The 24,179-nt window shown below is 38.0% G+C and overlaps 1 protein-coding gene across 5 annotated transcripts in view; it reads left to right on the forward strand.

Annotated features, from left to right (window-relative positions):
* Positions 1-24,179, forward strand: part of pam (peptidylglycine alpha-amidating monooxygenase) — a 164,307-nt gene that overhangs the window by 75,676 nt on the left and 64,452 nt on the right. For all 5 annotated transcript variants that reach the window (XM_059969473.1, XM_059969476.1, XM_059969472.1 and 2 more), the window contains 7 exons: positions 3,430-3,521; positions 6,363-6,446; positions 7,283-7,331; positions 9,249-9,316; positions 15,908-15,988; positions 16,437-16,513; positions 17,415-17,518. In XM_059969473.1, the coding sequence (XP_059825456.1) occupies positions 3,430-3,521; positions 6,363-6,446; positions 7,283-7,331; positions 9,249-9,316; positions 15,908-15,988; positions 16,437-16,513; positions 17,415-17,518 (555 nt within the window). The remainder of the gene's footprint in view (positions 1-3,429; positions 3,522-6,362; positions 6,447-7,282; positions 7,332-9,248; positions 9,317-15,907; positions 15,989-16,436; positions 16,514-17,414; positions 17,519-24,179) is intronic.

Raw genomic sequence — 24,179 nt, forward strand, 5'->3', positions numbered from 1 at the left:
AGTCTGTGCAACTGTTTAACCTTATGCCCCTACATCTCCTTCATTTTTCCAATACTTGAGGTTAGGGTGGGACAGGGTTGTGTTGGTGCTGGCAGTAAAAGAAGATGCTGGAAGCAGTACCAAACAACTAAAAGTAACATGCTGACTTGGAAAATGCAAGGCAAGGTTAATTGTATAGCACTTTTCAAATACAAGGCAGTTCAAAACTCTTTACATAAAACAAGATATAAAAACCATATGATGAAGGGTTTCGGCCTGAGATGTCATCACTACCTCCTTCCATAGATGCTGTCTGGCCTGCTGAGTTCTGCCAGCATTTTGTGTTTTTATATAAAAACCATACCTCAGATTTCAGACAATATAAAGAGAATAAAATCACACAACAATGAAGAAATGAAAGTTCCATTGCAGGAGATTCTAACTAAACACTACAGAAAAGTTTTAAGCCTTGATTTAAAAGAGCAGACTTCTGATCCTCTGGAAGATATGTGGAACATAGTTACTGAAAGCTGCTTCACCATGTTTAGTTTTCACCCTGAGTGTACAGTAAGCAGACCTGCCCCCGACAACCTGAGAGTTTGGGAAGGCTCATAATGCAGCAAGAAGTTGGAGATGGATTTTGGCTCTAGACCATTCAGTGCTTTATAAACCTGTAGTAATATTTTAAAGCCAATCCTCTGATGCCAGTGGAGAGATCTGAGAATTGTATGAACTTCTTCCCGAGCTGTCCTAGCACCTTTTCAACACTAGGAAGATTGCCTAGCTGCACACGGAGGTCAGGATAAATCCCCGTCACTCTACTCTTCCAGCAAACTGTTGGAAATGTCTCCTCACTGTTAACAAGTGGCATTTATCAGTTATCTCTTCACAGAGACTCAGCTTTGATTTCTGTTCAGCCCACTTGGTTTTGTCCCAATGGACAAACCACCTGAACTTCAGAATTGAGGTCAGAGTGACTATCATTAAAAACTCAACTCTTCACATCAGAAGCATTAAAATTAAAGTTGATCGGGGTGGTAAACCAAATATAGAAATATTTAACACTCCAGAGCTGACGAGGTACAGATTTAGAAGAAGAAGAATGTGAGGTTCCCACTCACACTTTACCTGCAGCTGTGGATTATGCTCACGTGCACACAGTAACAATTTATTAGCTGATCAGTGAGCCTAACTGCAGCAGTAGGGAAGATCCTGGAAAATATTGTGGAGCGAGGACGATTGATCACCTGGAATGATCAATATGGGCTTTGTCGAGGGTAGATCTTGTCTGGCCCATTTGACTGAATTATTTGAGGAGATAACCAAGATGAGGACAGGGCTGTACATGTGGTTTGCATGTACTTTGGTGCGGCCTTTGACAAGGTTCCAGATGCCAAAAGATGAGTTTCCATGGGAGCCTGGGCAAGTTGGTAAACTGGATCCAGAATTAGCTTGATGATAAGAGATGGTTGTTTTTGCAGTTGGATGCCTGTGACTAGTGGTGCCCCACAAGCAACAGTGCTTGGATCATTGCTATTTGTAATACATATGTGAGTGAGTTGAATGTGGATATGGATGTCATGATTTCCAGGGTTGGTGGATTTGTTGATAGCCTGAAAGGTAGATGTAGCATGCAGAAGATGTCAATGTTTTGCTGAAATGGCAAATAACACCTAATCCAGATAACTTTAACTGTAAAGTGCTGTATTTTGGCAGTATCATACGCATGTGGGTAGAGCTACAGAAAATGTAGTTCAGTACTGATGAGCAGATGTTATTGTGCATAAAATAACCAAATTGAGCATTTTGAATAAGCTTAAGATTCTTAATGAATTCAACAGGAAGGAACGGATTAAACAAAAATATATAAGACCATTTGTGTTGTCAGGATCTAAAACATCACATCCATTTAGCTATTTTGAATTCTATTTTATACTTAAGGGTCTGAACCTGTTTTGAGACAAACAGGTATTCTGTTTCAGTAGAATTGATTGAAGTATAATAAAAGGTGGATTCCATTTAATTGTGCCATTGGTTAATTGGGACAGCTGCTTATTTGGGACAACTCTTAAAGAACAAAAGCTAATTGATAAAATGGCTGTGATTCCCTTCATTTATTCGCCACTTAACTGGGCGAGGAGACTGTGCTGAACAGTTTCTACCTAGTGACAGTCGTGGGCATTTGACATTACACCATGCTTAGAGCAAACAGTTTTTAAATAGCGTTAATTGCGTGCGTTTGCGTTCAAAAAGCAGTGATTTTTGTGACTGGTAGTTGGTGAGAATTAAGCAGTAAGACAATTCAGAATTGTTTTGCTCACTGCGATTTCAAGTATTCAGGCTTACAGATGGCAGAGGTGGCCATGAGTGAAAATTTGAAATATTGTGGAAATTAGTAGCTCGTGTTGGCTATCTGGAAGTTTGGTTGATGAAGTTAAGAACTAAGAGTTTGAAGGTATCAACAATCATCTTAAATGTTACAATGAAAATGAAGATTTAGAGTCAGTGAATACATTGTATAAAGGCAACCCATGATCTACATTAGGTCTGTGCACTGATTTTGTTTATTCACAGTCGACCAAAAGAACAGGGCCATGTACATTGGGTGAAGTCCTCTGTTGATAACTATGCAGTTTTATAATACTGTTTGGTATTGGTAATGTTCTAATTTGTACTGTATTTCATTTAAATACATGTTACTCAGTTAAGCAGTAGTTTGCTTTCTTTTTAAATACCTTTTTTAATTATTTCCATGAACCTCCAGTTGATTGGGACTGCCTCTTAATTGGGCCAAAACGTGCTGGTCCCAATGTGTCCCAATTAACTGGAATCCACTGTACTTCAATCAAATACAAAGATCCTCTCTTTTGAAGAGGGTCATGCAAACAGACTGATTGACTTTCAGTTCAGTGTCTCAGATGAGTGACAGTACCTTTGACAAGTGTTTTTACTTTATTGCAGTGAAGAACTAATGCTACAGAAATGCATGAAATTAATCTTCTGATTCAGGTAGAACACAGCTGCTCAGAAAATTAAAAGAAAATCATGCTAAAATCTGTTGAAGCTCTGCTCAGGTTACCACTTAAATACAATGCCAAATTTTCTTCATAATATGGAGAGGATCTTAGCCCTGCAGTCAACAGAGAAAAGTTTCAGAGATGGGTTATGTTCTTGAACAGCCTCTGATTCAATAAGTTTGAGGCAGGTCAACAATAGAATTTTTTTTGATAACTGTAGAAACAATTATATTGGAATTGCAGTTCATCAATTTAGATTGCTATTCAGGATATTACATTCCAATAATTGTTTAGAAATTGAGTCTGTCTTTTGTGATTATCTTAAATTGTGTGAAGTAACTACATCGTGGAATGAGGAATTGTCATCTTTGCAAGACTTTACACATAATGGGAGCTTGTTATTAAAGCTACAATTATATTACTTGGTTTTCAGGGACTGTGGCAGCAGGCTTGGAACTTGTTTACAAAATGCTGAAATCATGTATGCGTGGGCTAGAAATGCTCCCCCCACACGGTTACCTGAAGGTAAGTAACTTTAAATTTATTGTTTATTATGCAGATTTAATGCCTTCAAGCATCTTTTCTACCATGTCCTGTATGCCCTTTGTATGTGGCTCCTTTGGTTACAGATTACATAAGTATAGGGCTGACTTCATGTACATAACAACTTTTCTTGATACCCAACTCTAAGACTCCAAGTTTCTTCTGACCCCTATACTAGTTCCTTTCAGTTATACTGCTCGTCTGATTTTTTTTTTGTAGTTGGATGAATGCCACAATGATAAAAGCTTATAATTGATGTACATTTTATAGAGACCTTCTTGTTCTCGGCTTTTCTAAGTCAATTTCACAGCCAAATAAATATCGTAGGTATACATTCAGTGAATAAATCAAAAGGCAAAATTATACAGTATCACACTCCACACCCACTGCATGAGTTTGAGCCATGAAAATATTTTTTAAATTGTTGAAAGGATAATCATTGGCTAGAACACCAGGAGGATTTTCTTGCTCATTAGCTGTTGAAATGGAATCTTTCACACCCACCTGAACAAGCGGATAGACATTGGTTCACTTCCATGCAAAAAAAGCAATAGCTTATTGCTGCATTGAAGTATCAGTGTGGATTATGTACTCAATTTGTTAGAGTGCTGCTTTTACAATCGATACTCTGACAGCTGAGAGTAATACCAAGGAAACAAACAACACTGCAGTTGAACACTTTGATTAATGAATCCCTTGTATGGTATCTTTGCTGCTGAATCCAATACTCTGCTGGATTACGAGTATTTAGGCTTTACACAATTTTCAATAAGAAAATGTCATGTCATCTGGAGTTTATGGAGGGTGCTGGCTGCATTGTAAATTGGCACCTTTACAGAACACACCATAGTCCCAATGCCAAAGTACAGATACGAGATTCAAAATGGATGAAGGCTTTTGGGGCGTAAAAGAACAAATAATAATTTGCCCTGGTTACCCATCTTTGATGTTTTAAAAATTAAAGGAGGATACAACACAGAGGCAGCCACATGAACAATCAAGCCTCAGCCTGCTTATTGAAAGAGTTATCATTTATCCCTCCTTTGTTCTTTCCTCACATACCTTTTTAAGTCTTCTCTTTCTGAAGTGTGTATATAATTTCCTTTTGAAAGTTACCTTTAAACTTGCTTTTACTACGCTTTCAGGTGTTCCAGATCATAACTTATATTTTAAAAAATCTTATTTTCTTGCTGGTTGCCCTCCCATTTATCATTAGTCTAAATTCTCTGGCTAGGAACCTTCTTTTCATAGAGACGGTCTCTCTAAACTTGGGAAATCCCCTCATAATTTTAAATACCTCTGTTAAGGTTTGAAACTCTGTTTGAAACTTTTATGTTGTAAGAAGAACAGTTGGTTGCAATAGTCTCAGCACATAACTAAGTTCTCTCACCCTTCATATCATCTTAATAAATCTCTTCTGTATTTTCTTCATGGGCACCCTTGGGGATATATTTTCATCATTTCCTTTGTTTACAGGATTATCATTATCTTTTAAGTAAATATATTAAGTTGTTAAAATGCTTATGTGTTTTTATCTGATGTTATAATACGGGATTGCTCTTGAAAAAGTAATTTTCTGCACAAGTGCGAATGTCATTTTCTCTCTACAGAAATATCCTTTCCAACACAAGTTTTTCATAAGCATTTGCAGCTGTAAATCAAGGAATGAAGTGTCTGTTTCTAGATTTGTACATTTCATGTAGTGTTTTTCTCTTTGAAGATATGAAGCAAGTTATGAAGACAAATAAAATACTGTGAATGTGGAGATTCAAATTAAGAACAAAAGTGCTCGAAGTACTGAGTGGAAATAGAAGCAGAATGAACAATTCAGATGCATAAAGTTTTATCAGAACAGTGCTGAAAATGTATAAGACCAAATCATATAAAGCAGGGGTTCTCAAATTTGTTCCTTGCTAAATGGTATTGGTTCATGGCATAAAAAAAGTTTGGGAAACCCTGATTTAAAGCGTGGCGTAAATCTAAATTTCTGGCCAATTAGTAGCTAACGGAATTAAAGACTACCCAAAGAAATTGAGCTCCTTGACACTTACAGGTCTTAATGCAAGCATTTCTTACTCATGTACAACAATGGGTCTGAAAAGTTGTAAAAATTTTCTAATTTCTTTGTTGCTGCCATTGATAGTTTTATAATCTGTGAAAGTCTGATATAAAGTTATATTTCTCTTTATTAGTAATTGGGGTGGTTAAGAATATGTTGGTGTGTTGGCCTTCATTAGTTGGGGGATTGAGTTCAAGGATCACAAGGTAATGTTGCATGTCTATAAAACTCTGGTTAGACCGCACTTGGAACATTGTGTTCATTTCTACCAGGAAGGTTGTGGAAGCTTCAGAGAGGGGGCAGAGGAGATCTACCAAGATGTTGTCTGGTTAGAGAGGCAACACCTTATGTGTATAGGTTGAGCATTTATCTTTGGAGTGAAGATAGATGAGATGTGACTTGAAAGAGCTATACAATATGGTAAGAGGTATAGATAGACTGGACAGACAGAGACTTTGTCCCAGAGCAGAAATGGCCACTACAAAGGGACATAATTTTAAGGTGTTTTGAGGAAAGTGTTGGGAGGGATGCCAAGGGTAGATTTTTTTTCAGAGTTAGTAGGTGCATGGAACACGCTGCCAGGGGTGGTGGTAGAGACAGATACATTAGAAACATTTAAGGACTCTTGGTTAGGTACATGTATGAAAGAGAAAAGGAGGGCTATGTGGGAACGGGGGGGTGGGGGAGTTAGATTGATCTTGGAGTAGGTTAAAGGGCTAAACACTGTTCTGTTCTGATCAGACTTTCATATTTCTGTATTCTAGGTGTTGGATTTAGAGTTGGTGGAAATACAGGTATTAACTACATAGTTCTTCAGGTTCATTATGGAGATGTGACTGCATTTAGAGGTAAGAGATTCCAGTGAATAGAGTCATGTTTTGTCATTAGCACTTGCAAATCATTCTGACATTCATCTCCTTTCCTATGTAAAGAATGAATAGATATCCTGTCTGTGTACCTGTGTTTCAAAAAATTACTATGAATAGTGTCTGGAACATTTGAAAAGAGAGCGTATAATAGAAAATCACTGACCATGCAATGGACATGCCATGTCCCTCTTGGTCATTCCAACAGCACATCAGCAAACACAAATCATTGCTGATGCTTTAAATCTAAAGTAGGAATATTGCTCTTACTCACTAGATCAGTTCGTATTTGTTAACATTTCAGGTTGATAGCCTTTCATTAGAATTGATGGATTTTAAAATATCAATACAATCAAACGCTACTGATCTGTTAACTGATTGTTCGGCATTACCAGTTTGCTATACTCCCATGCTTTCCTGAAATTTGCTGGTACTTTGATCCTCCTTTAAACTTGGCAGATTTTCTATACATCCATTATGCTAAAAAATGTTAATTGTAAATGTGTTGGAGCATTATAATCTAGAAAAATTGGTTAGTCTAGCACTTCCAAGGGAAATTGAGAAAGAACAACTTTAGGGCAACTGGTTGTTTTGTATTAGTAGGATAAATATTGAAGTCTAATGTTGGGCACAGTCAAAGTTGAAAAATGAAAAGCAATTTTTGTCGTGTTACTGGTGAACCATATTTCTAACCACATAAAGTAACTGAACCACCACTTCAATCTCTTTCATATTTTGTTTGTCATGTTTTAGCATTGTAACTATTTGAATACAATTTTAACTTGTTTAAGCTTTAAATACATAAATTTTTATTTCAGATAACCACAAAGATTGCTCAGGTGTAACGTTACAGATGACATTTCTTACGTAAGTATCTAGATTTGAGCTCAATGCTTGGATAACTTTATTGTTCTCCTGTTAAAGAGTAGGATTGAAATGCTGAATTGTTTTCAGAAAAAATGATCAATGTTCTAAGGCCAACTTATAAATTAAAACCCTGGAAATAAAATTCTCCCCTCAGTAACACCATAATGTTTTCTTTTTCTAATTCTAATTTACACACTGCTCCACATCAGTATCCTCTCTGGACATGGAATTTATTTCTGTATGCACCTTGATGACATCCAGCTTACCACACAAAACTTCCTTCAGCTTCACTATTTGTTTGCAGACCGATGCAAAGACTTAAATAAGTGGCATTTCCTTCCAGCAGAACTATAGAAGAATTAAAATTATCGTTTTGTTGAATTTCCATACAAGCTGGATGTGAACATGGCATTCCAGGGAGTTATTAGTAATACCTTGTCAGTGTATCTGTGTTTCACAGCTCCATTTCAATTGAAAGCAGGTAAATCATTATGAACGGTGAATTTTGAATAGCAGGTGAATTATTGTGAATAGAAACAAAAGAACTAAATGTGATAGAAACCAAGATAAGGAAGTTGAGGGAAATGCAGATATTCTAATGATCTTCTGAAGCATTCTCAGGTCATAAATGAAAATAAAAAATACCTGCAGACACTGAAAATCTGAAACAAAAACAGAAAATTCTAAAACCGCTTCGCGGGGCAGCATAGCTCGAAGAATTAAATGAAGTTGACATTCAGGTTGAGGATCTTCATCAGAACTGAGTAAAAACAAGACAAATTAGTTTTAAGTTGTAGAGGGCTTCAATAAGTCAATAGGTACATTTAATGTCAGAGAAATGTTTACAATATAGATGCTGAAATTCTTTTTCTTTGCAAACATCCACAAAAACAGGTAAGACCCCCCAAAGAAGGGATTAGAGGAGGGATGAATAGAATAAAGGGAGCATCTCTGATAGGGTGAGGCCAGTTTTGCCATGGTAAATTAATGTCAATGAGGCTATTTGGTTGATTGATTACTGAGAGAGAAAGTGAAGAAATTGATGCAGGTCAGATCTGGAGGAAATGTCTAGCTGAACAGGTAGTTCCATGGAGAGAAAAAAATTGTGTTGATATTATAGATACGACTGAAGAAAATGAATAGAGCTTGGTGTGAGAAAACAAAGTTTCATGTTGTTGGTAAATCCACTGACCCATCAGTGACTGCAATACATTATTATTATGTAGACGTATTGTTTTTCAGCTATAAGTTTGATTAGGAAAAGCATAACACATTACGGGTAGAACATGCTTCGCTTTGTATTTCTCAGCAGGTAATCTTGAAAAAAGTCTTTCCATTATGGTTCCATCTCTCGGATTAGTGCTGATTTGGAATTAATTGTGATAAAATATTGTTGCTTGAACCAGTACTGTCAGTTAATTGTGGGACAATAATTTCACAGATTGGATTATGTTATTGCAAAAGCTGATGTTTATGTTGATTTCATATTAAAATCTGCCCATTGCAGAGACTTCTATTAGCATATAAAGTGTAATATTAATAATATATTTCACAGTTTAGTTATGGTTTGTTAATTGTAGCAGCAATGTTGTTGATGTTGCCTTATATAATCTCATAAACTGCAATATAACTTTGTATGCATGTTCCCTTTAAATAACAATCAAAGCTATTAAGATTATTGTTTTATTTTTATGGCTATTAATCAATTAATGTATAAAAAGGTAGTTAGTGGGTGAATGAGTAAATTTGGTTTGTTTTTCCCTTATTTCTGTTGAATAATGAGAAGCTGTTGGAGAAAAAGGACTGTATCCTCATTATTTAAAATTATTTTTCTCATTATTTAAAATTATTTTTAAATAATGGTTGTGGGTGGAATGTGATTAAACCTGTGAGCATTTACCAACCTTATTTCTGCAGACAGCCTTTGATTGCTGGCATTTATCTCCTCATGTCTGTTGATACTGTGATACCACCCAATGAGAAAGGTGAGTGTTTACTGTGCATTGTTGTTATATGTTATAAAATCAAAGTAAAAGTTATCGAAGTATACATGTGTTACCATATACTACCTAGAGATTCATTTTCTTGCAGGCATTTAATTGAAAATATAGAAATAGTAAGAATTTGCATAAAACTATACACAAGCAAAGCCTACCAAACAACCAATGTGCAAAAGAAGACAAATTATGGAAAAAAGATTAATACTTATGGAAATAAGATTAAAACATGAATTGCAGAGTCCTTGAAAGTGAGTCTGTAGGTTGTAGAAATTGCAAGTGTAATTATCCAGGCCAGTTCAGCAACCTGATGGTTGTAGGATAATATCTGTTCCTGACCCAAGTAAAGTGGGACCCGAGACTTGTGTGTTCTTCACCCGCCCCCCCCCCCCCACATGGTAGAACGAGAAGAGATGGTGGGAATTGTTGATGATGGATATGGTTTTCTTGTGGCAGCGCTCCGTGTAAATGTGCTCAGTGGTAGGGAGTGTTTTGCTGTGATGAACTGGTCTGAATTCACCAATTCCTGCAGTAATAAGCTGCTAACCTTGTACAAGTTCAAAAGACATGGAAGAATGCTATTTGATAATTGTTTTGTTGTACCATACAACCAGTAATATAAATCATCCACTAAGCCTCTGACTTTAGCACTTCTCTCTAGTCCATTGTCTGCTGTGATGCGATTGGCAAACTACCTCACCAGATAAAAATGGAAAAGTGACACCAATATAATATGAAAAGTCATACAAAATGTGTAACTAAGTAGACAATACTGCCTTGATCTTGATGCACTGATCCAACTCTTTCATCAGTTGTACTTGTGCTGAAGTCTTCTCCAGCAACTAAAATTTTAATCCTGCATGGCTAATTGAACATGGGTGCACTTACAGACTGAGGCTTACATCTCTGTGCATAACAAATTCCTGATCAGTGAGTTGTATAGTAATATTGGGTATATTGTCAATGAGAACCAGTTCGATGAAGCCAAGTGTGCATGCAGTAGACCAATAGACATGCACTGACCCCGACACCAGCAATCAGATCTGAACTTTGCAGTTGTGCCACATTCATACAGTAGGTAATCAAATGGCAGGAGGCAGATCCAGGAACCCTGTTCTCAGCTGCAGCAGATCCCAGCACATGAATGTAAACGATGCGGTGATCTTTAGTCTGACTTTCCAAGTCAAAGACCCAATTTGACTTTCTACAAAAGACGCTGTCACCACTGCAGTCAATCATATTTCCACAGTTTATCAAGAACCCATTTGGAAAAAAAAGTCACTGAAATTTTCACATCTTTGAAATTCAAGACTTTAGGGTGTAGTCCAAAAGTCTTGGATTTCATTACTAGCCACACCCCCAATTCAGCTGTTCTGGTACTGTAGCAAAAGCAATGTCCACAAAGCTGGAAGTTTAGCTTTAAATTGCTCATTATTTAAATCCTGGCTGATTGCCATCTAACCAGCCAATCAGCAATGTTCTAGAGTGTGATGGTGCTATCAGTGCAACTTATTCTGCAATAACCTGAGCTTCGTCAGGATCATTCAGTTCCACATCTCATTTACAGGGTTCAAACCTAGACACAAGAGACCTGAATACCAGAGTAAAATGTTACCTGTTCAGTCTGGTATGAAGCAGTCTTGGTAAGATGGAAATATAAATTGAAATGAAAAGTCTGGAGACATATCTCACAAGAAGGTATATGATTGTAGGTGATGGATTTCAATCATCTGAACTAAAGGAGTTGCTGCAGGAATTTTCAAGTCAATGTCTTAGGCTCAACCTCCTCCAACCTCTTAATTGGTGAATTTCCTCTAATGTAAGGTCACAATCGAGTTTGCTGGTGATTGCACAATGTTCCATTCTGCTTTAATTTCCCCTTGTCTCTTTGCTACAAGACCTGGATAACATTTAGCATGATTTAGTATTTGGTCAGTAATGCTTGCACTACAAAAATAGTAGCTTGGTGATACAAGTGAGATACTGTTGACGTTGAGCATTGAAATCTTCCATCCAGAGTACATGTTGTGCTTTGCTGATTATTGTTCGTGCTCCTTCATGAAGGGTAGCTGATGGAGGGCAAATGATTAGGCAGCTGAGAGGTGCTATGAGGATAAATTTTCCTTCTCCATGTTTGATCTGATGCAAGGAGGCATGGGGTCTGGAGTCAATATTAAGAATTGAGGAGTCACTCCTTTCTGCTGCTGTCCCATTGTATTGTAACTTCTGGTGGGTCATGTGCATCTAAGGACTGATGGAGATGTGGGAATGATTCTGTGAGAAATACAGTAAAGTTATTCCTAACAAGTGTGTTGAAATACCCCTTGTATAGAAACCAGGATCCAGACATTCAAGAAGCCAACTTTGCAAGGTCATCGTGGGCTGGAAGACACTTTAGTGGTTTTATTCTTGGATTTACATTTGAATGTCTTGTTCAGTTATTAGCAGGGCAGTTAAGAATTAACTGTCTTGTAATCAGTTCCCTAATGCAGATCTAGTAAGGATGCCAGACTTCTTTTCCCAACAGAAGCTTGTTTTATGATAGTTATTTCATGAAGCCAACTTTCTTTAATTAAGCAAATTCAAACTCCTTAGATACCATTTTGGGATTTGAATTTGTCACTGCATTGTTAGTTCAGACTTCTCGATTACTAATTGGACAATTTAACTCTTGTGCCACCTTTCCTAAAGATTGCCATCGCAATTTACTGCCTGCAAAATGCAATTAGAGTAAATTTAGTTGATGGAATTTGTGTGTATTTTTTAATATAAAGTATATGTATTACATGTCAACGATAATTTTGAAACAAAAAAAATCACTTGTATGAATTGAGTTTCTGGTTCCTTTGATACCTGATAGATGTAATTTTAATCATAGTGTTTTAATCTTGTTTTGGTGCAGCAGTGGAATATATTAGAAAAAAAATAGAGCTGTTCCTCAAATATGTTGAGGTATTGACATTTTGTATCCTTAGCTATTTTTATGTTGATTGAATTTAAATAGTTGATTCCACTTTTTTGCAAAAAATGCTTTTTGTGCAATTGGACTGTAGGTTGGTTTGAGGGTCGTTTGAGCATGAAACTATGTGTAATATAAGCACTCTTAGTTGGATTTAAATATTGTGGGGAAAACTCTCCATTTACTTTCCAACAACTGTCACCATGTTAACAGTCGGCTCTCCCATCTCAGCCAAAGTTATCGTATAATGTCAATCATGGTCCCTTCAGCAATATTTGAATTTGCATGCCACAATCTTGTAGATAATTATTGATATGAAATTACATAAAGTAGTCTTTGAATACATTGCACATCTAAACTTAAATCATTGTATTGACAATAGAATACTAGTGGTGCATTTGGCTAATCCCAGAGACTAATGACTTTGAGACAATGGGAAAATGGAAATTCTCATGAAACATTGCAAACCACAGATTTTAACTAGTTTTTTTTCTAAATTGGCAATGAAACTGAGTCTTCTGTGCTGAGAGAATATAAAAGCTGCACAAGTATTCAGGTAGTTAATAGCTAGCAAGAGCATTTATTAAAGTTCAAGTGAGCTGGATGTGGAATTTTACTTAATTATTGAAATTCAAAACCAGTAATTCCATTTGCTCTTTCTGCCATCTAAACACAATCATAGAAGGATCACAATGACCAAGGTTTGATCCTGGTCTTTATGGCTCTCTGCACAGAGTTTATACATTCTGTGACCATGTCAGTTTCCAGTTTCCTCTCACGTCCCAAAGACGTGCAGGTTGGTAGATTAAATGGCTAGTGTCTACTACCCTACAGTATCTGGGTTGTGGGAGCATCAAGAGACTATTAATGCCATATGAGCTTTGACAAGATCATCATATCCTGTCTAGCCACAGCAGAAGTCTCACTGGACTGGAGAGTAATTGATGTTGTTCCTTTATTTAAAAAGTCCATTAGGAATAATCTAGAAAATTACAGACTAATGAGTTTCACATCAATGGTCAAGAAGCTACTGGAGAGGACTGTTAGGGATAGGAATTATTTATGTTTTGAAAACCAGGGCCTTATTAGAGATCATTAGTTTGGCATTGTGTGGGGCAAGTCATGTCAGAATCAGAATTAGGTTTATTATCTCTGACATATGTCATGTAATGTGTTGTTTTGTGCAGCAATACCGTGCAAGACTTAAAAAAATTTAAATTAAGTCACAAAAATAAATAAATAATGTAAAGGACAAATACTGCCGTAGTGTTCATGGGTTCATGGACTGTTCAGAAATCTGATGGAAGAGAAAAACCTGTTCTTAAAACATTGAGTGTGGGTCTTCAAGCTCCTGTGTCTCCTCTCTGATGGTAGTAATGCGAAGAGATCTTATTTCAGATGAGGAGGTTGATTTTTTTGAGGAGATGACAAAGGTGATTGAAGAGGGTAGGGCAATGGCTATCATTTACTTAGATTTTCGCCTTTGACCGGTTCCCTCATGGTCGGCTGATCAATGAGATTAAGATGCATGGTGACTTGGTAGAAAGGCCACAGACAGCAGGAGGTGATAGAGAATTACTATTCTAATGGAGGTCTGTGATCAATGGTGTTCCACATGGATCACTGTTGTGTCCTCTTTTAATTGTAAGTTATATAAATGACTTGGACAAAAATGTCAATGGACTGATTAGTAAGTTTGCAAACAACACAAAAATTGGTGGAGGTGTGAACAGTGAAGGAAGTTGTCAAAAATACTACGGGATATAGATTAATGACGGATATTGGTAAAGAGACGGCCAATGGAGCTTATCCCTGTCAAATGTGAGGTTTTGCACTTTGGAAGATCAATTGTGAAGGGAATATACACTCTAAGTGGCAGGACCCTTACAAGAATGGATGTTCAGAGAGATCTTAGGCTGCAATCCATAGCTTTTTGGAAATGGCAACGTAAGTGGATATGGTGTGAAGAAGGTGTCTGGCGTGCTTGCTTTCATCATTTGGACTACTGAGTACAAGAGTCAGGAAGTCGTGTTGCAGCTGCATGAAACTTTGGTTAGGCTGCATTTGGAGTATTGTGATGGAGGAACTAACAATTTGCTAGAGGTACCTAGTTGATTGAGCAGTATCTATGGGGAGGGAAGGATTTGTGGATACTTGGATAGAAACCTGCATCAAAAACATTATACAGCCACATGAGCATGGAGGGAATGGAGGTACATGGATTATGTGGTGGCAGATGAGATCAGTTTCATTTGACACCCTAGGTGGCACAGACATGATGGGCTGCATGGCCTGTTTCTGTGCTATGGAGGTCTGTGTTCTAAACAAGTTCTAGAGGCCTGTGAAGGTTTTAAAAGCAGGCATAGACTTGAGGGCCAGAATGTCACCTGTTCGAAACAGTTTCTTCAACCCTTCCAGATAGGTAACGGAGGAACTTTTCATTCATCTCACATCAACAGCTCCAAGGTCTGAAAATTACAAAGCTTCACAATCCTTTTATCTTAGTCATTGTAGTCCTAATGAAAGGTATACCAGAATAATCCCTTCAAATTCATAATTTTAAATATCTAACCATTGCAAATTATAATTCATAATAAAATTAAACTCTGATATGAATCAGCAAGTTGTTTGATAATTTCATGTGTATGCCAAGTTAGTGCATATGATCTGAATCTTATTGGAAGAAAAATAACTTCAACAGAACTACTATTTTTCAGAACCTATTGTGCTTTCATATTTTAAAGTAAATTTCATTTCATGAAGGGATTAGAATTTTTTTATGAAAATAACAAAAATAATTGTCATGTTAAGAAGAGTCTGAACCCAACTTTTCCTGAAAAGAATTAATGTTCTCAGAGGTTAGACTTTAATTTGCTTTCTAAAATAATTATGGGTTTACGACCTGTCATCTAGTCAAGAGTATTGTGAAATGAATTATAGCTTAAAGTGCAAAATATTTTAAAATGATTCATGATGGGTCTCAGTTGCATGCTGTATAATGTGCTTTGACCTGTTGTGCCATTAAGTGATTTGGGGGTCAAAATAGCATGAAGTATAAAAATGCAGCTATTGTACAAAAAAATCTGAAATAAAATTAAAATTCTGGAAGCTCAGCAGGTCAGACAACGTCAGTGGGGGAGAAAAACAGAACATTTTAAGTCAGAAAATTTTCAGGAAAACTGTGATTTAATAGTTTTTTAATCAAACGTTCTGAAGAAAGGTCACCAACACATCAGTTGCATGTGCATTCTACAGGTGTTGCCTCAACTGCTTAATATTTTTGAGCGTTTTCTGTTTGTATTATAAAATGTTTGCTTAATGTTCTGGGTTATACTGCATGTCTGTCCTTTGAATTGCCAAGTGATTTGCATTGGCAGAGAAAGTAGGAGATGTTAAATATTTCTGTCCCTCTTCAGTTTTCTTTGTTTGGCCTCTCCTTATATAGCTTACCACTGCATTTCTCTGTGTGTGGAGTTTAAATAATAACATAATAGATGTGAGAAATGGAGAGAAAGGATAAAAGCTTATAGAATTAAATGAAGTGTAAAGAGTGAATTGAGTTAAATGGCCCATTTCTGTTCTGTCTGTAAAATTGATGTAGTGTATTACTTTTTTTGCAGTTGTAAATGCAGATATTGCTTGTTTATACAAACAGGCCACCATATACCCATTTGCCTTTAGAACACATACTCATCAATTAGGTAAGAGGAGTATAATCTTTCTTATTTGAAATAATTGCAACAATGTGGAAGTTCTGAATCTGAAGTTTGAGCATTATCGATAATTGATTAAATAACATAGTCTTCCTTGGTAATGACATTACAATATTTCATTAGAATATGGAATGAGAAGATAACAATACTCGTCAATCTAGATACTTTAACTTTCTTCAAGTCACTGATAGATATATGGAAAGAATAAGTATCTAGTCTATTTTTGGGATTTGACATTGATTTCAATAAAAAGTTAGTAAAATAAAGTATATTAATTTGACAATGTTTATTTTGTCTCTTCTGGTTGCACATTATCAAGATATGCAATTTCTAAACCCCTAAGTTCCAGCATTGCATTTTGAAATACAGTTTTTAAAGTTATATTTCAACTTATATTTTAATAAGTTGCATTTGGTACTGATTTATATAATTTTAGGTCAGGTGGTTAGTGGATACAGAGTAAGAGATGGAAAATGGACATTAATTGGTCGACAGAGTCCACAGTTACCTCAGGTAGGCTTACTTTTTGGTCATAGTCTTAAAATAAGGAATTGGTCTTTCAATGCTGAGATGAGAAATTTTGGAATTCTCTAACCAAGAAGTCTAAGGGTGCTTAATCACATTTCAAGATCTTGTAGAAAGAGATCAGAAGTTTTTTTTAGATATTGAGTGAGTAGAGAGTAGAGGATATTGACGCTGAGCTAAAACATTTCCTATGATCTTGCTGAAAGGCAGATTAAGCATGAGGAGCTTAATGACCTACTTCTGCTTATGTTCATACAGTCTGAACATACGCTGATAACTCTTCCCTTCATTCTCTTTTTCCTTTTGTCCTTTTAATCACTGAAAATCAGAATTGATAAAGTCATGAATTGAGCATCTGGGACTGAATAATAAACTGTTTTCTTTCTGTTGTTGGGAAGATTTAAGGATTGGCAAATGAAAGGAACAACAGAATAATGATGAATTAAATTGAGATTATATAGTGTGGGATCAAAAGACTAGATATAGAGAGAAAATGTGCAAAGAAAATTAAGGATTAAATATAAAGTTTAGTTTGGACACCTCAATTTTCAATCAAAAGAAATGGGACTCCACAGTTGCTACCATTACTTTCTAGGCCAGAGAGCGTAATTGTTGTTAGAAAGCACGAATCAACAGAAATTTGTTTTTTTTTTGAATTACCAGTACTATTTTTTTTTTGCAACAAGTTTAATTGGCAACTTTCTGTATTACTCGACAATTCTGTGAAACTTTTAGGGTTGTTGCTAGACAATATTCATGTTAATAATGGTGCTGTCATTAACTTCACTTCAATTATACTTCAGAGGTATTTCTTTGTTCTTTAAAAACATGGTTATTAAAATTTCCTTGATGGAATTGTCCTGAAATTTCTTATTTGCTATCTTCTCAGGCTTTTTATCATGTGGAAAACCCAATGGATATTAAATATGGTGATACCATTACAGCCAGATGTGTTTTCACAGGCAAAGGAAGGACAACTGTTACGCGGATAGGGTATGACTCAAATTGTGAATCACTTAATAGGACGATTAAGATTTTAAAGCAGGTAGAGAAACCAGTTTTGTTTGGGAGGGAGCAGAAGGGTGAAACAAAAAAGAAAGAGGATCTGTGATATAACCGGGTGCAATAGAGAAAGTGGATTTATTCATAAACATTTAATTCTTGGGAGTGGGGCGGAAATTTCACCATATGCATCCAGAGCGAGTAGCAGCTTTGTTCAGCTGGGCAGCTGAAAGACCAACAACATTTTTAGCACCTGTGGTGAATGCTATGTTTTTGCACTGAAGACACACATCTTGTTTTCTAATCATTGCTGAAGAATATGCTACTTTGTTTGGGCATAGCTGAATTCTAATTGCAAGTCTCCTTTTCACAAATCTACATATTCACTTGCACTGCCGTGTTAAAAGAGAAGTCAAAGCCACCATAAAAGCCAAAGGCAACACACACAAAAAAGAGAAAATCTGCTGATGCTGGAAATCTGAGCAATACTCACAGAAGGATCTCGGCATCTATGGAAAAGAGTACAGTTGATGTTTCAGGCCGAAACCCTTTGGCAGGTCTGGAGAAAAAAAGCTGAGGGGTAGATTTGAAAGGTGGGTGGGTGGAGGGAGAAACACAAGGTGCTAGGTAAAATCTCAAAGGGAGAAAATGAAATAAAGAGCTGGTAAGTTGGTGAAAGAGATGGAGGGCTGAAGAAGGGGGAATCTGATAGGAGAGGACAGAAGGCCATGGAAGAAAGAAAAGTGGGGTGGAGCATCAGAGGGAGGTGATATATAACCATATATGGTTATATGGGTAGGCAATGAGATAAGGTAAGAGAGGGAAAAAGCAGATGAGAAATGATGAAGGAAGGGGTTGTGGGGGGCATTACAGGAAGTTTGAGAAATCAGAGTTCATGCCATCAGGTTGGAGGCTACCCAAACAGAATACAGGGTATTGTTCGTCCAACTTAAGTGTGGCCTCTTCACAACATTGGAGGAGGATGGACATATAGGAATGGGAAGTGGAATTAAAATGGGTGTCCACTAGGAGATCCTGCTTTTTCTGGAAGATGGAGCGTAGGCACATGGCAAATCAGTCTCCCAGTCTATGTCGGGTCTCACCAATACACAGGAGGTCACACCAGGAGCACCAGACACAGTATACGACCTCAAAAGACTCAAAGGTGAAGTGTCGCCTCACCTGGAAAGACTTTTTAGGGCTCTGAATGGTAGTGACAGAGGAGATGTAGAGCCAGGTATAGCACCTGCTTGCATTCTGCTTGCAAGCATAAGCAGCAGGAGGGAGATCAGTAGGGTTGGATGAATGAATAAAGGAGTTGTGTAGGGAACAATCCCTGTGGAAAGCAGAAAGGGGTTGGGAGGGAAAGTTGTGCTTGGTGGTGAGATCCTGTTGGAGGTGGCGGAAGTTTTGGAGAGTTATGTGCTGGAAGCAGAGGCTGGTGGGGTGGTAGGTGAGGACAAGAGGAACCCTATCCCTCGTAGGGTGGCAGGAGGATGGGGTAAGAGAAGACATGCGTGAAATGAAAGTGATGTGGTTGAGGGTAGCATTGATGGTGGAAGAAGGGAAGTCCCTTTCTTTGAAAAAGGAGGATATCCCCTTCATTCCAGAATGAAAAGCCTCATCCTGAGAGCAGATGCGGTGGAGAGAAGGGAATGGCATTGTTACAAGTAACAGGATGGGAAGAGGCATAGTCCAGGTAACCATGAGAGTCCGTAGGTTTATAAGAGACATCAGTGGATAAGCTGTCTCCGGAGAGAGAGACAGTGAGATCCAGAAAAGGGAGGGAAGTATCAGAAATGGACCAGATAAATTTGAGGGCAGGGTGGAAGTTGGAGGCAAAGTGGATGAAGTTGATGAGTTCAGCATGGGTGCAGGAAAAGTCAGAGATGGCATATAATAGAGCAAGTATTAGTGGGAAATTAGAGGATTGGGAAGGTTTTAAAAACCAACAGAAGGCAACTAAAAAAAAAAGTAAAAATAGAAAACAAACGTAAGCTAACCAATAATATTAAAGGAGCTAACAGAACTTTCTTCAGATACATAAAGTGTAAATGAGAGACGAGTGGATATGGGACTGCTGGAGAAGTAGTAATGGGGACAATGAAACTGAGTAAGTATTTTACATCAGTCTTCACTGTTGAAGAGCTAGGAGTATGCTGGAAATTCCAGGTGTCCGGGGTCATGAAGTGTGTGAAGTTACCATAACTAGAGAGAAGGATCTTGAAAGGATTGAAGCTAGATGAGTCACCTAGACCAGATGGTGTGCACCCTAGAGTTCTGAAAGAGGCGATGAAAGAGATTGTGGAGGCATTAGTAATGATCTTTCAAGAATCACCAGATTCTGGAATTGTTACGGTAGAATGGAAAATTGCAAATGTCACTCAAGAAGGGCGAGAGGCAAAAGGGAAATATAGACCAGTTAATCTGACCTCAGTAGACAGGCTACAGAAGGGTTTAGACAGATTAGGAGAATGGGCAAAGAAATGGTAGATGGAATAAAGTGTAGGGAAGTGTATGGTCATGCAGTTTATAGAAGAAACAAAAAGGTTAACTCTGAATGCAGAAAAAATACAAAACACTGAGGTGCGAAGGGAGTTGGGAGTCCTTCTGCAGGATTCTCTAAAGGTTAATTTGCAGGCTGAATCTGTGGTTAAGAAGGCAAATGCCCTGTTAGCATTTATTTTCGAGAGGACCAGTAAAAGCAAGGATGTAATGTTGAAACTTTATATAACGCTGGCGAGGCCTCACTTGGAGTATTGTGGGCGGTTTTGGGCTCCTTAGAAAGGATGTGCTGAAACTGGTGGGGGTTCAAAGGATGTTCACGTAAATGATTCCAGGAATTAATGGCTTGTCATATGAAGAGCAGTTGATGGCTCTGAGCCTGTATTCACTGAAATTCAAAAGAATGAGAAGTGACGTCACTGAAACCTATTGAATGCTGAAAGGCCTTGATAGAGTGGATGTGGAGAGGATGTTTCCTATGGTAGGAGAGTCTAAGACTAGAGGACACAGCCTCAGAATAGAGTGGTGTCCTTTTAAAACAGAGATGAGGAGGAACTATTTTGGCCAGTGAGTGGCAAATCTGTGGAATTCTTTGCTACAGATAGCTGTGAAGACCAAGTCTTTATGTACATTTAAGGCAGAGGTTGATAGATTTTTGACTGCTCAGAAAATTGAATCAGACACGACGAAATGGGGAACCAGACTCAATGGCTTAATTTTTTAAATGTTTAAACATAGCTTTAAACATTTGGTGACTTTGATTCCACTTACCCCTGAGGAAGAGAGTTTAGGAAAGAAAATCATCTCAGCTCTCTCTTAAATGGGTGACCCTCTATTATATAAACAGTCATCCCCAGTTCTAGATTCTCCCACAAGAGCAAGCATTCTCTCCACATTCACTCTATCAAGACCTTTAAGGATTTTGTATGTCTGAAATAAAATCCCTCTCATTGTACTTATTTTTCAGTCCATCCCAAAGATGTGCCAGTTGGTGGGTTAATTATAGATACATAGAAAAACTACAGCACAATGCATGCTCTTTGGCCCACAATGCTGTGCCAAACATATACGTACTTTAGAAATTACCTAGGGTTACCCATAGACCACTATTTTTCTCATCTCCACATACCTATCCAGGAGTCTCTTAAAAGACCCTATCATATCCGCCTCCACCACAATCACTGGCAGCCCATTCCACGCACTCACCGCTCTCTGCATAAAAAAAAAAGCTTACCCCTGACATCTCCTCTGTACCTACCTCCAAGCACCTTAAAACTGTTCCCTCTCATGTTAGCCATTTCAGTCCTGGGAAAAAGCCTCTGACTATCCACATGATCAGTGCATCTCATTTTATACACCCTTATCAGGTCACCTCTCATCCTCTGTTGCTCCAAGGAGAAAAGGCCAAGTTCATTCAACCTATTCTCGTAAGGCATGCTCCCCAGTTCAGGCAACATCCTTGTAAATCTCTGTACCCTTTCTATGCTGTAGTTTCCACATCCTTCCGGAACTGAGCACAGTACTCCAAGTGGGATCTGACCAGCTGTAACATTACCTCTCGGCTCTTAAATTCATTCCCATGGTTGATGAAGGCCAATGCATCATACGCCTTCTTAACCACAGAGTCAACCTTTGCAGCAGCTTTGAGCGTCCTATGGACTCAGATCCCAAGATCCCTCTGATCCTCCACACTACCAAGAGTCTTGTCATTAATGCTATATTCTGCCATCATATTTGACCTACCAAAATGAACCACCTCACACTAATCTGGGTTGAACTCCATCTGTCACTTCTCAGCCCAGTTTTTCATCCCATCAATGTCCTGCTGTAACTTCTGACAGCCCTCCACACTATCCACAACACCCCCAACCTTTGTGTCATCAGCCAATTTACTAACCCATCCCTCCACTTGCTCATCCAGGTCATTTATAAAAATCACGAAGAGAAGGGATCCCAGAACAGATCCCTGAGGCACACCACTGGTCACCAACCTCCATGCAGAATATGACCTGTCTACAACCACTCTTTGCCTTCTGTAGGCAAGCCAATTCTGGATCCACAAAGCAATGTCCCCTTGTATCCCATGCCTCCTTACTTTCTCAATAAGCCTTGCATGGGGTACCTTATTAAATGCCTTGCTGAAATCCATGTACACTACACCTACGGCTCTACCATCATCAATGTGTTTAGTCACATCCTCAAAAAATTCAGTCAGGCTTGTAAGGCATGACCTGCCTTTGACAAAGCCATGCTGTCTATTCCTAATCGTATTATGCCTCTCCAAATGGTCATAAATCCTACCTCTCAGGATCTTTTCCATCAACTTACCAAACACTGAAGTATGGCACACTGGTCTATAATCTCCTGGGCTCTCTCTACTCCCTTTCTTGAATGAGGGACCAACATCTGCAACCCCCTAATCCTCCCAAACCTCTCCCGTCCCCATTGATGATGCAAAGCTCAGCAATCTCCTCCCTCACCCAGCACAGTAGACCGGTTTCGATGACTTATCCAACTTGATGCTTTCCAAAAGCTCCAGCACATCCTCTTTCTTAACATCTATATGCTCAAGCTTTTCAATCTGCTGTAAGTCATCCTTACAATCACCAAGATCCTTTTCTGTAGTGAATACTGAAGCAAAGTATGAATAAGTAGGAATAATGTTGCATAGTTCCCTGAAGGTGGAATCTCGTAGATAAGGTGGTGAAGAAAACTTTTGGTATGTTGGCCTTTATAAATCAGAGCATTGAGTATAGGAGTTGGGATGTAACGTTAAAATTGTACAAGGCATTGGTAAGGCCGAAATTGGAGTATTGTGTACAGTTCTGGTCACTGAATTATAGGAAAGCTGTCAACAAAATAGAGAGAATACAGAAAAGATTTACTAGAATGTTACCTAGGTTTCAGCACCCAAGTTACAGAGAAAGGTTGAACAAGTTAGGTCTTTATTCTTTGGAGCGTAAAAGGTTGAGGGGGGACTTGATAGAGGTATTTAAAATTATGATGGGGATAGAGTTGACGTGGGTAGGCTTTTTCCATTGAGAGTAGGGGAGATTCAAACAAGAGGACATGAGTTGAGATTTAGGGGGCAAAAGTTTAAGTGTAACATGAGGGGGAATTTCTTTACTCAGAGTGGTAGCTGTGTGGAACGAGCTTCCAGTAGAAGTGGTAGAGGCAGGTTTGGTATTGTCATTTAAAGCAAAATTGGATAGGTATATGGACAGGAAAGGAATAGAGGGTTATGGCCTGAGTGCGGGTCAGTGGGACTAGGTAAGAGTAAGCGTTCGGCACGGACTAGAAGGGCTGAGGTGGCCTGTTTCCGTGCTGTAATTGTTATACGGTTAAAGTATTCATTAAGTACCTCCACTATCTCCTCTGGTTCCATACACACATTTCCACTGTCACTCTTGATTGGTCCTATTCTCTCATGTCTTATCCTCTTGCTCTTCACATACTTGTATAGAGCAAGTCCTGCAGAGTATCCCGAGTATTGATGGTGATAGGAAAATCAGCCTGTATTCATGATCATGTAGGTGCAGAAAAACATGGAGGAACAACATTCTGAGCTGACAGAGTTTTGATAGGCTGAATGTTCTCATGTTGTGTTATTGAGGAATTGTATTTTTCCCCTGAAATGAAAGCGCAGGTTCACTGTTCATTATTGCACTATTCAAGCATTTGCTATCGGACATGTTTATAAAAGAAGCAAAATTCAGTTAGTGTGAGGATGTTCCCTCTGGCGGTACATGGAACACAAGAGCAATGTAGGTCACAGTTTCTACTGCCTTGTAGAGCAGGCAGTCCATGATTAGAGAATGGTGTAATTGGCTAGGGGCTCCTTGGTTAGGCTGTACAAATGATATGGCTCTAAATTTATGACATTTGTTTAGTATAACTTAAGGAAATTATGCCTAAATTGCAGGCAACTGTGAAGATTAGGCATCTGCTGTAGGCTGCCAACACAGAAACTGCCAGGAATTAGTCAGTGATCCCCCCTTATATAATGATGATTGATAATTCTTTTACTTTAAAATAAGCTGCCTCCAAATATTAAAAAAAACAGTAATTGGTATAACACTTTATTGAAAAACTGCAATTACTGTCTCATAAACTAAATAATTTTTAAAAATACAAAATTTATTTTTGA

Source organism: Hypanus sabinus, chromosome 5 (genome assembly GCF_030144855.1).
Source record: "Hypanus sabinus isolate sHypSab1 chromosome 5, sHypSab1.hap1, whole genome shotgun sequence".
NCBI lineage: Eukaryota > Metazoa > Chordata > Chondrichthyes > Myliobatiformes > Dasyatidae > Hypanus > Hypanus sabinus.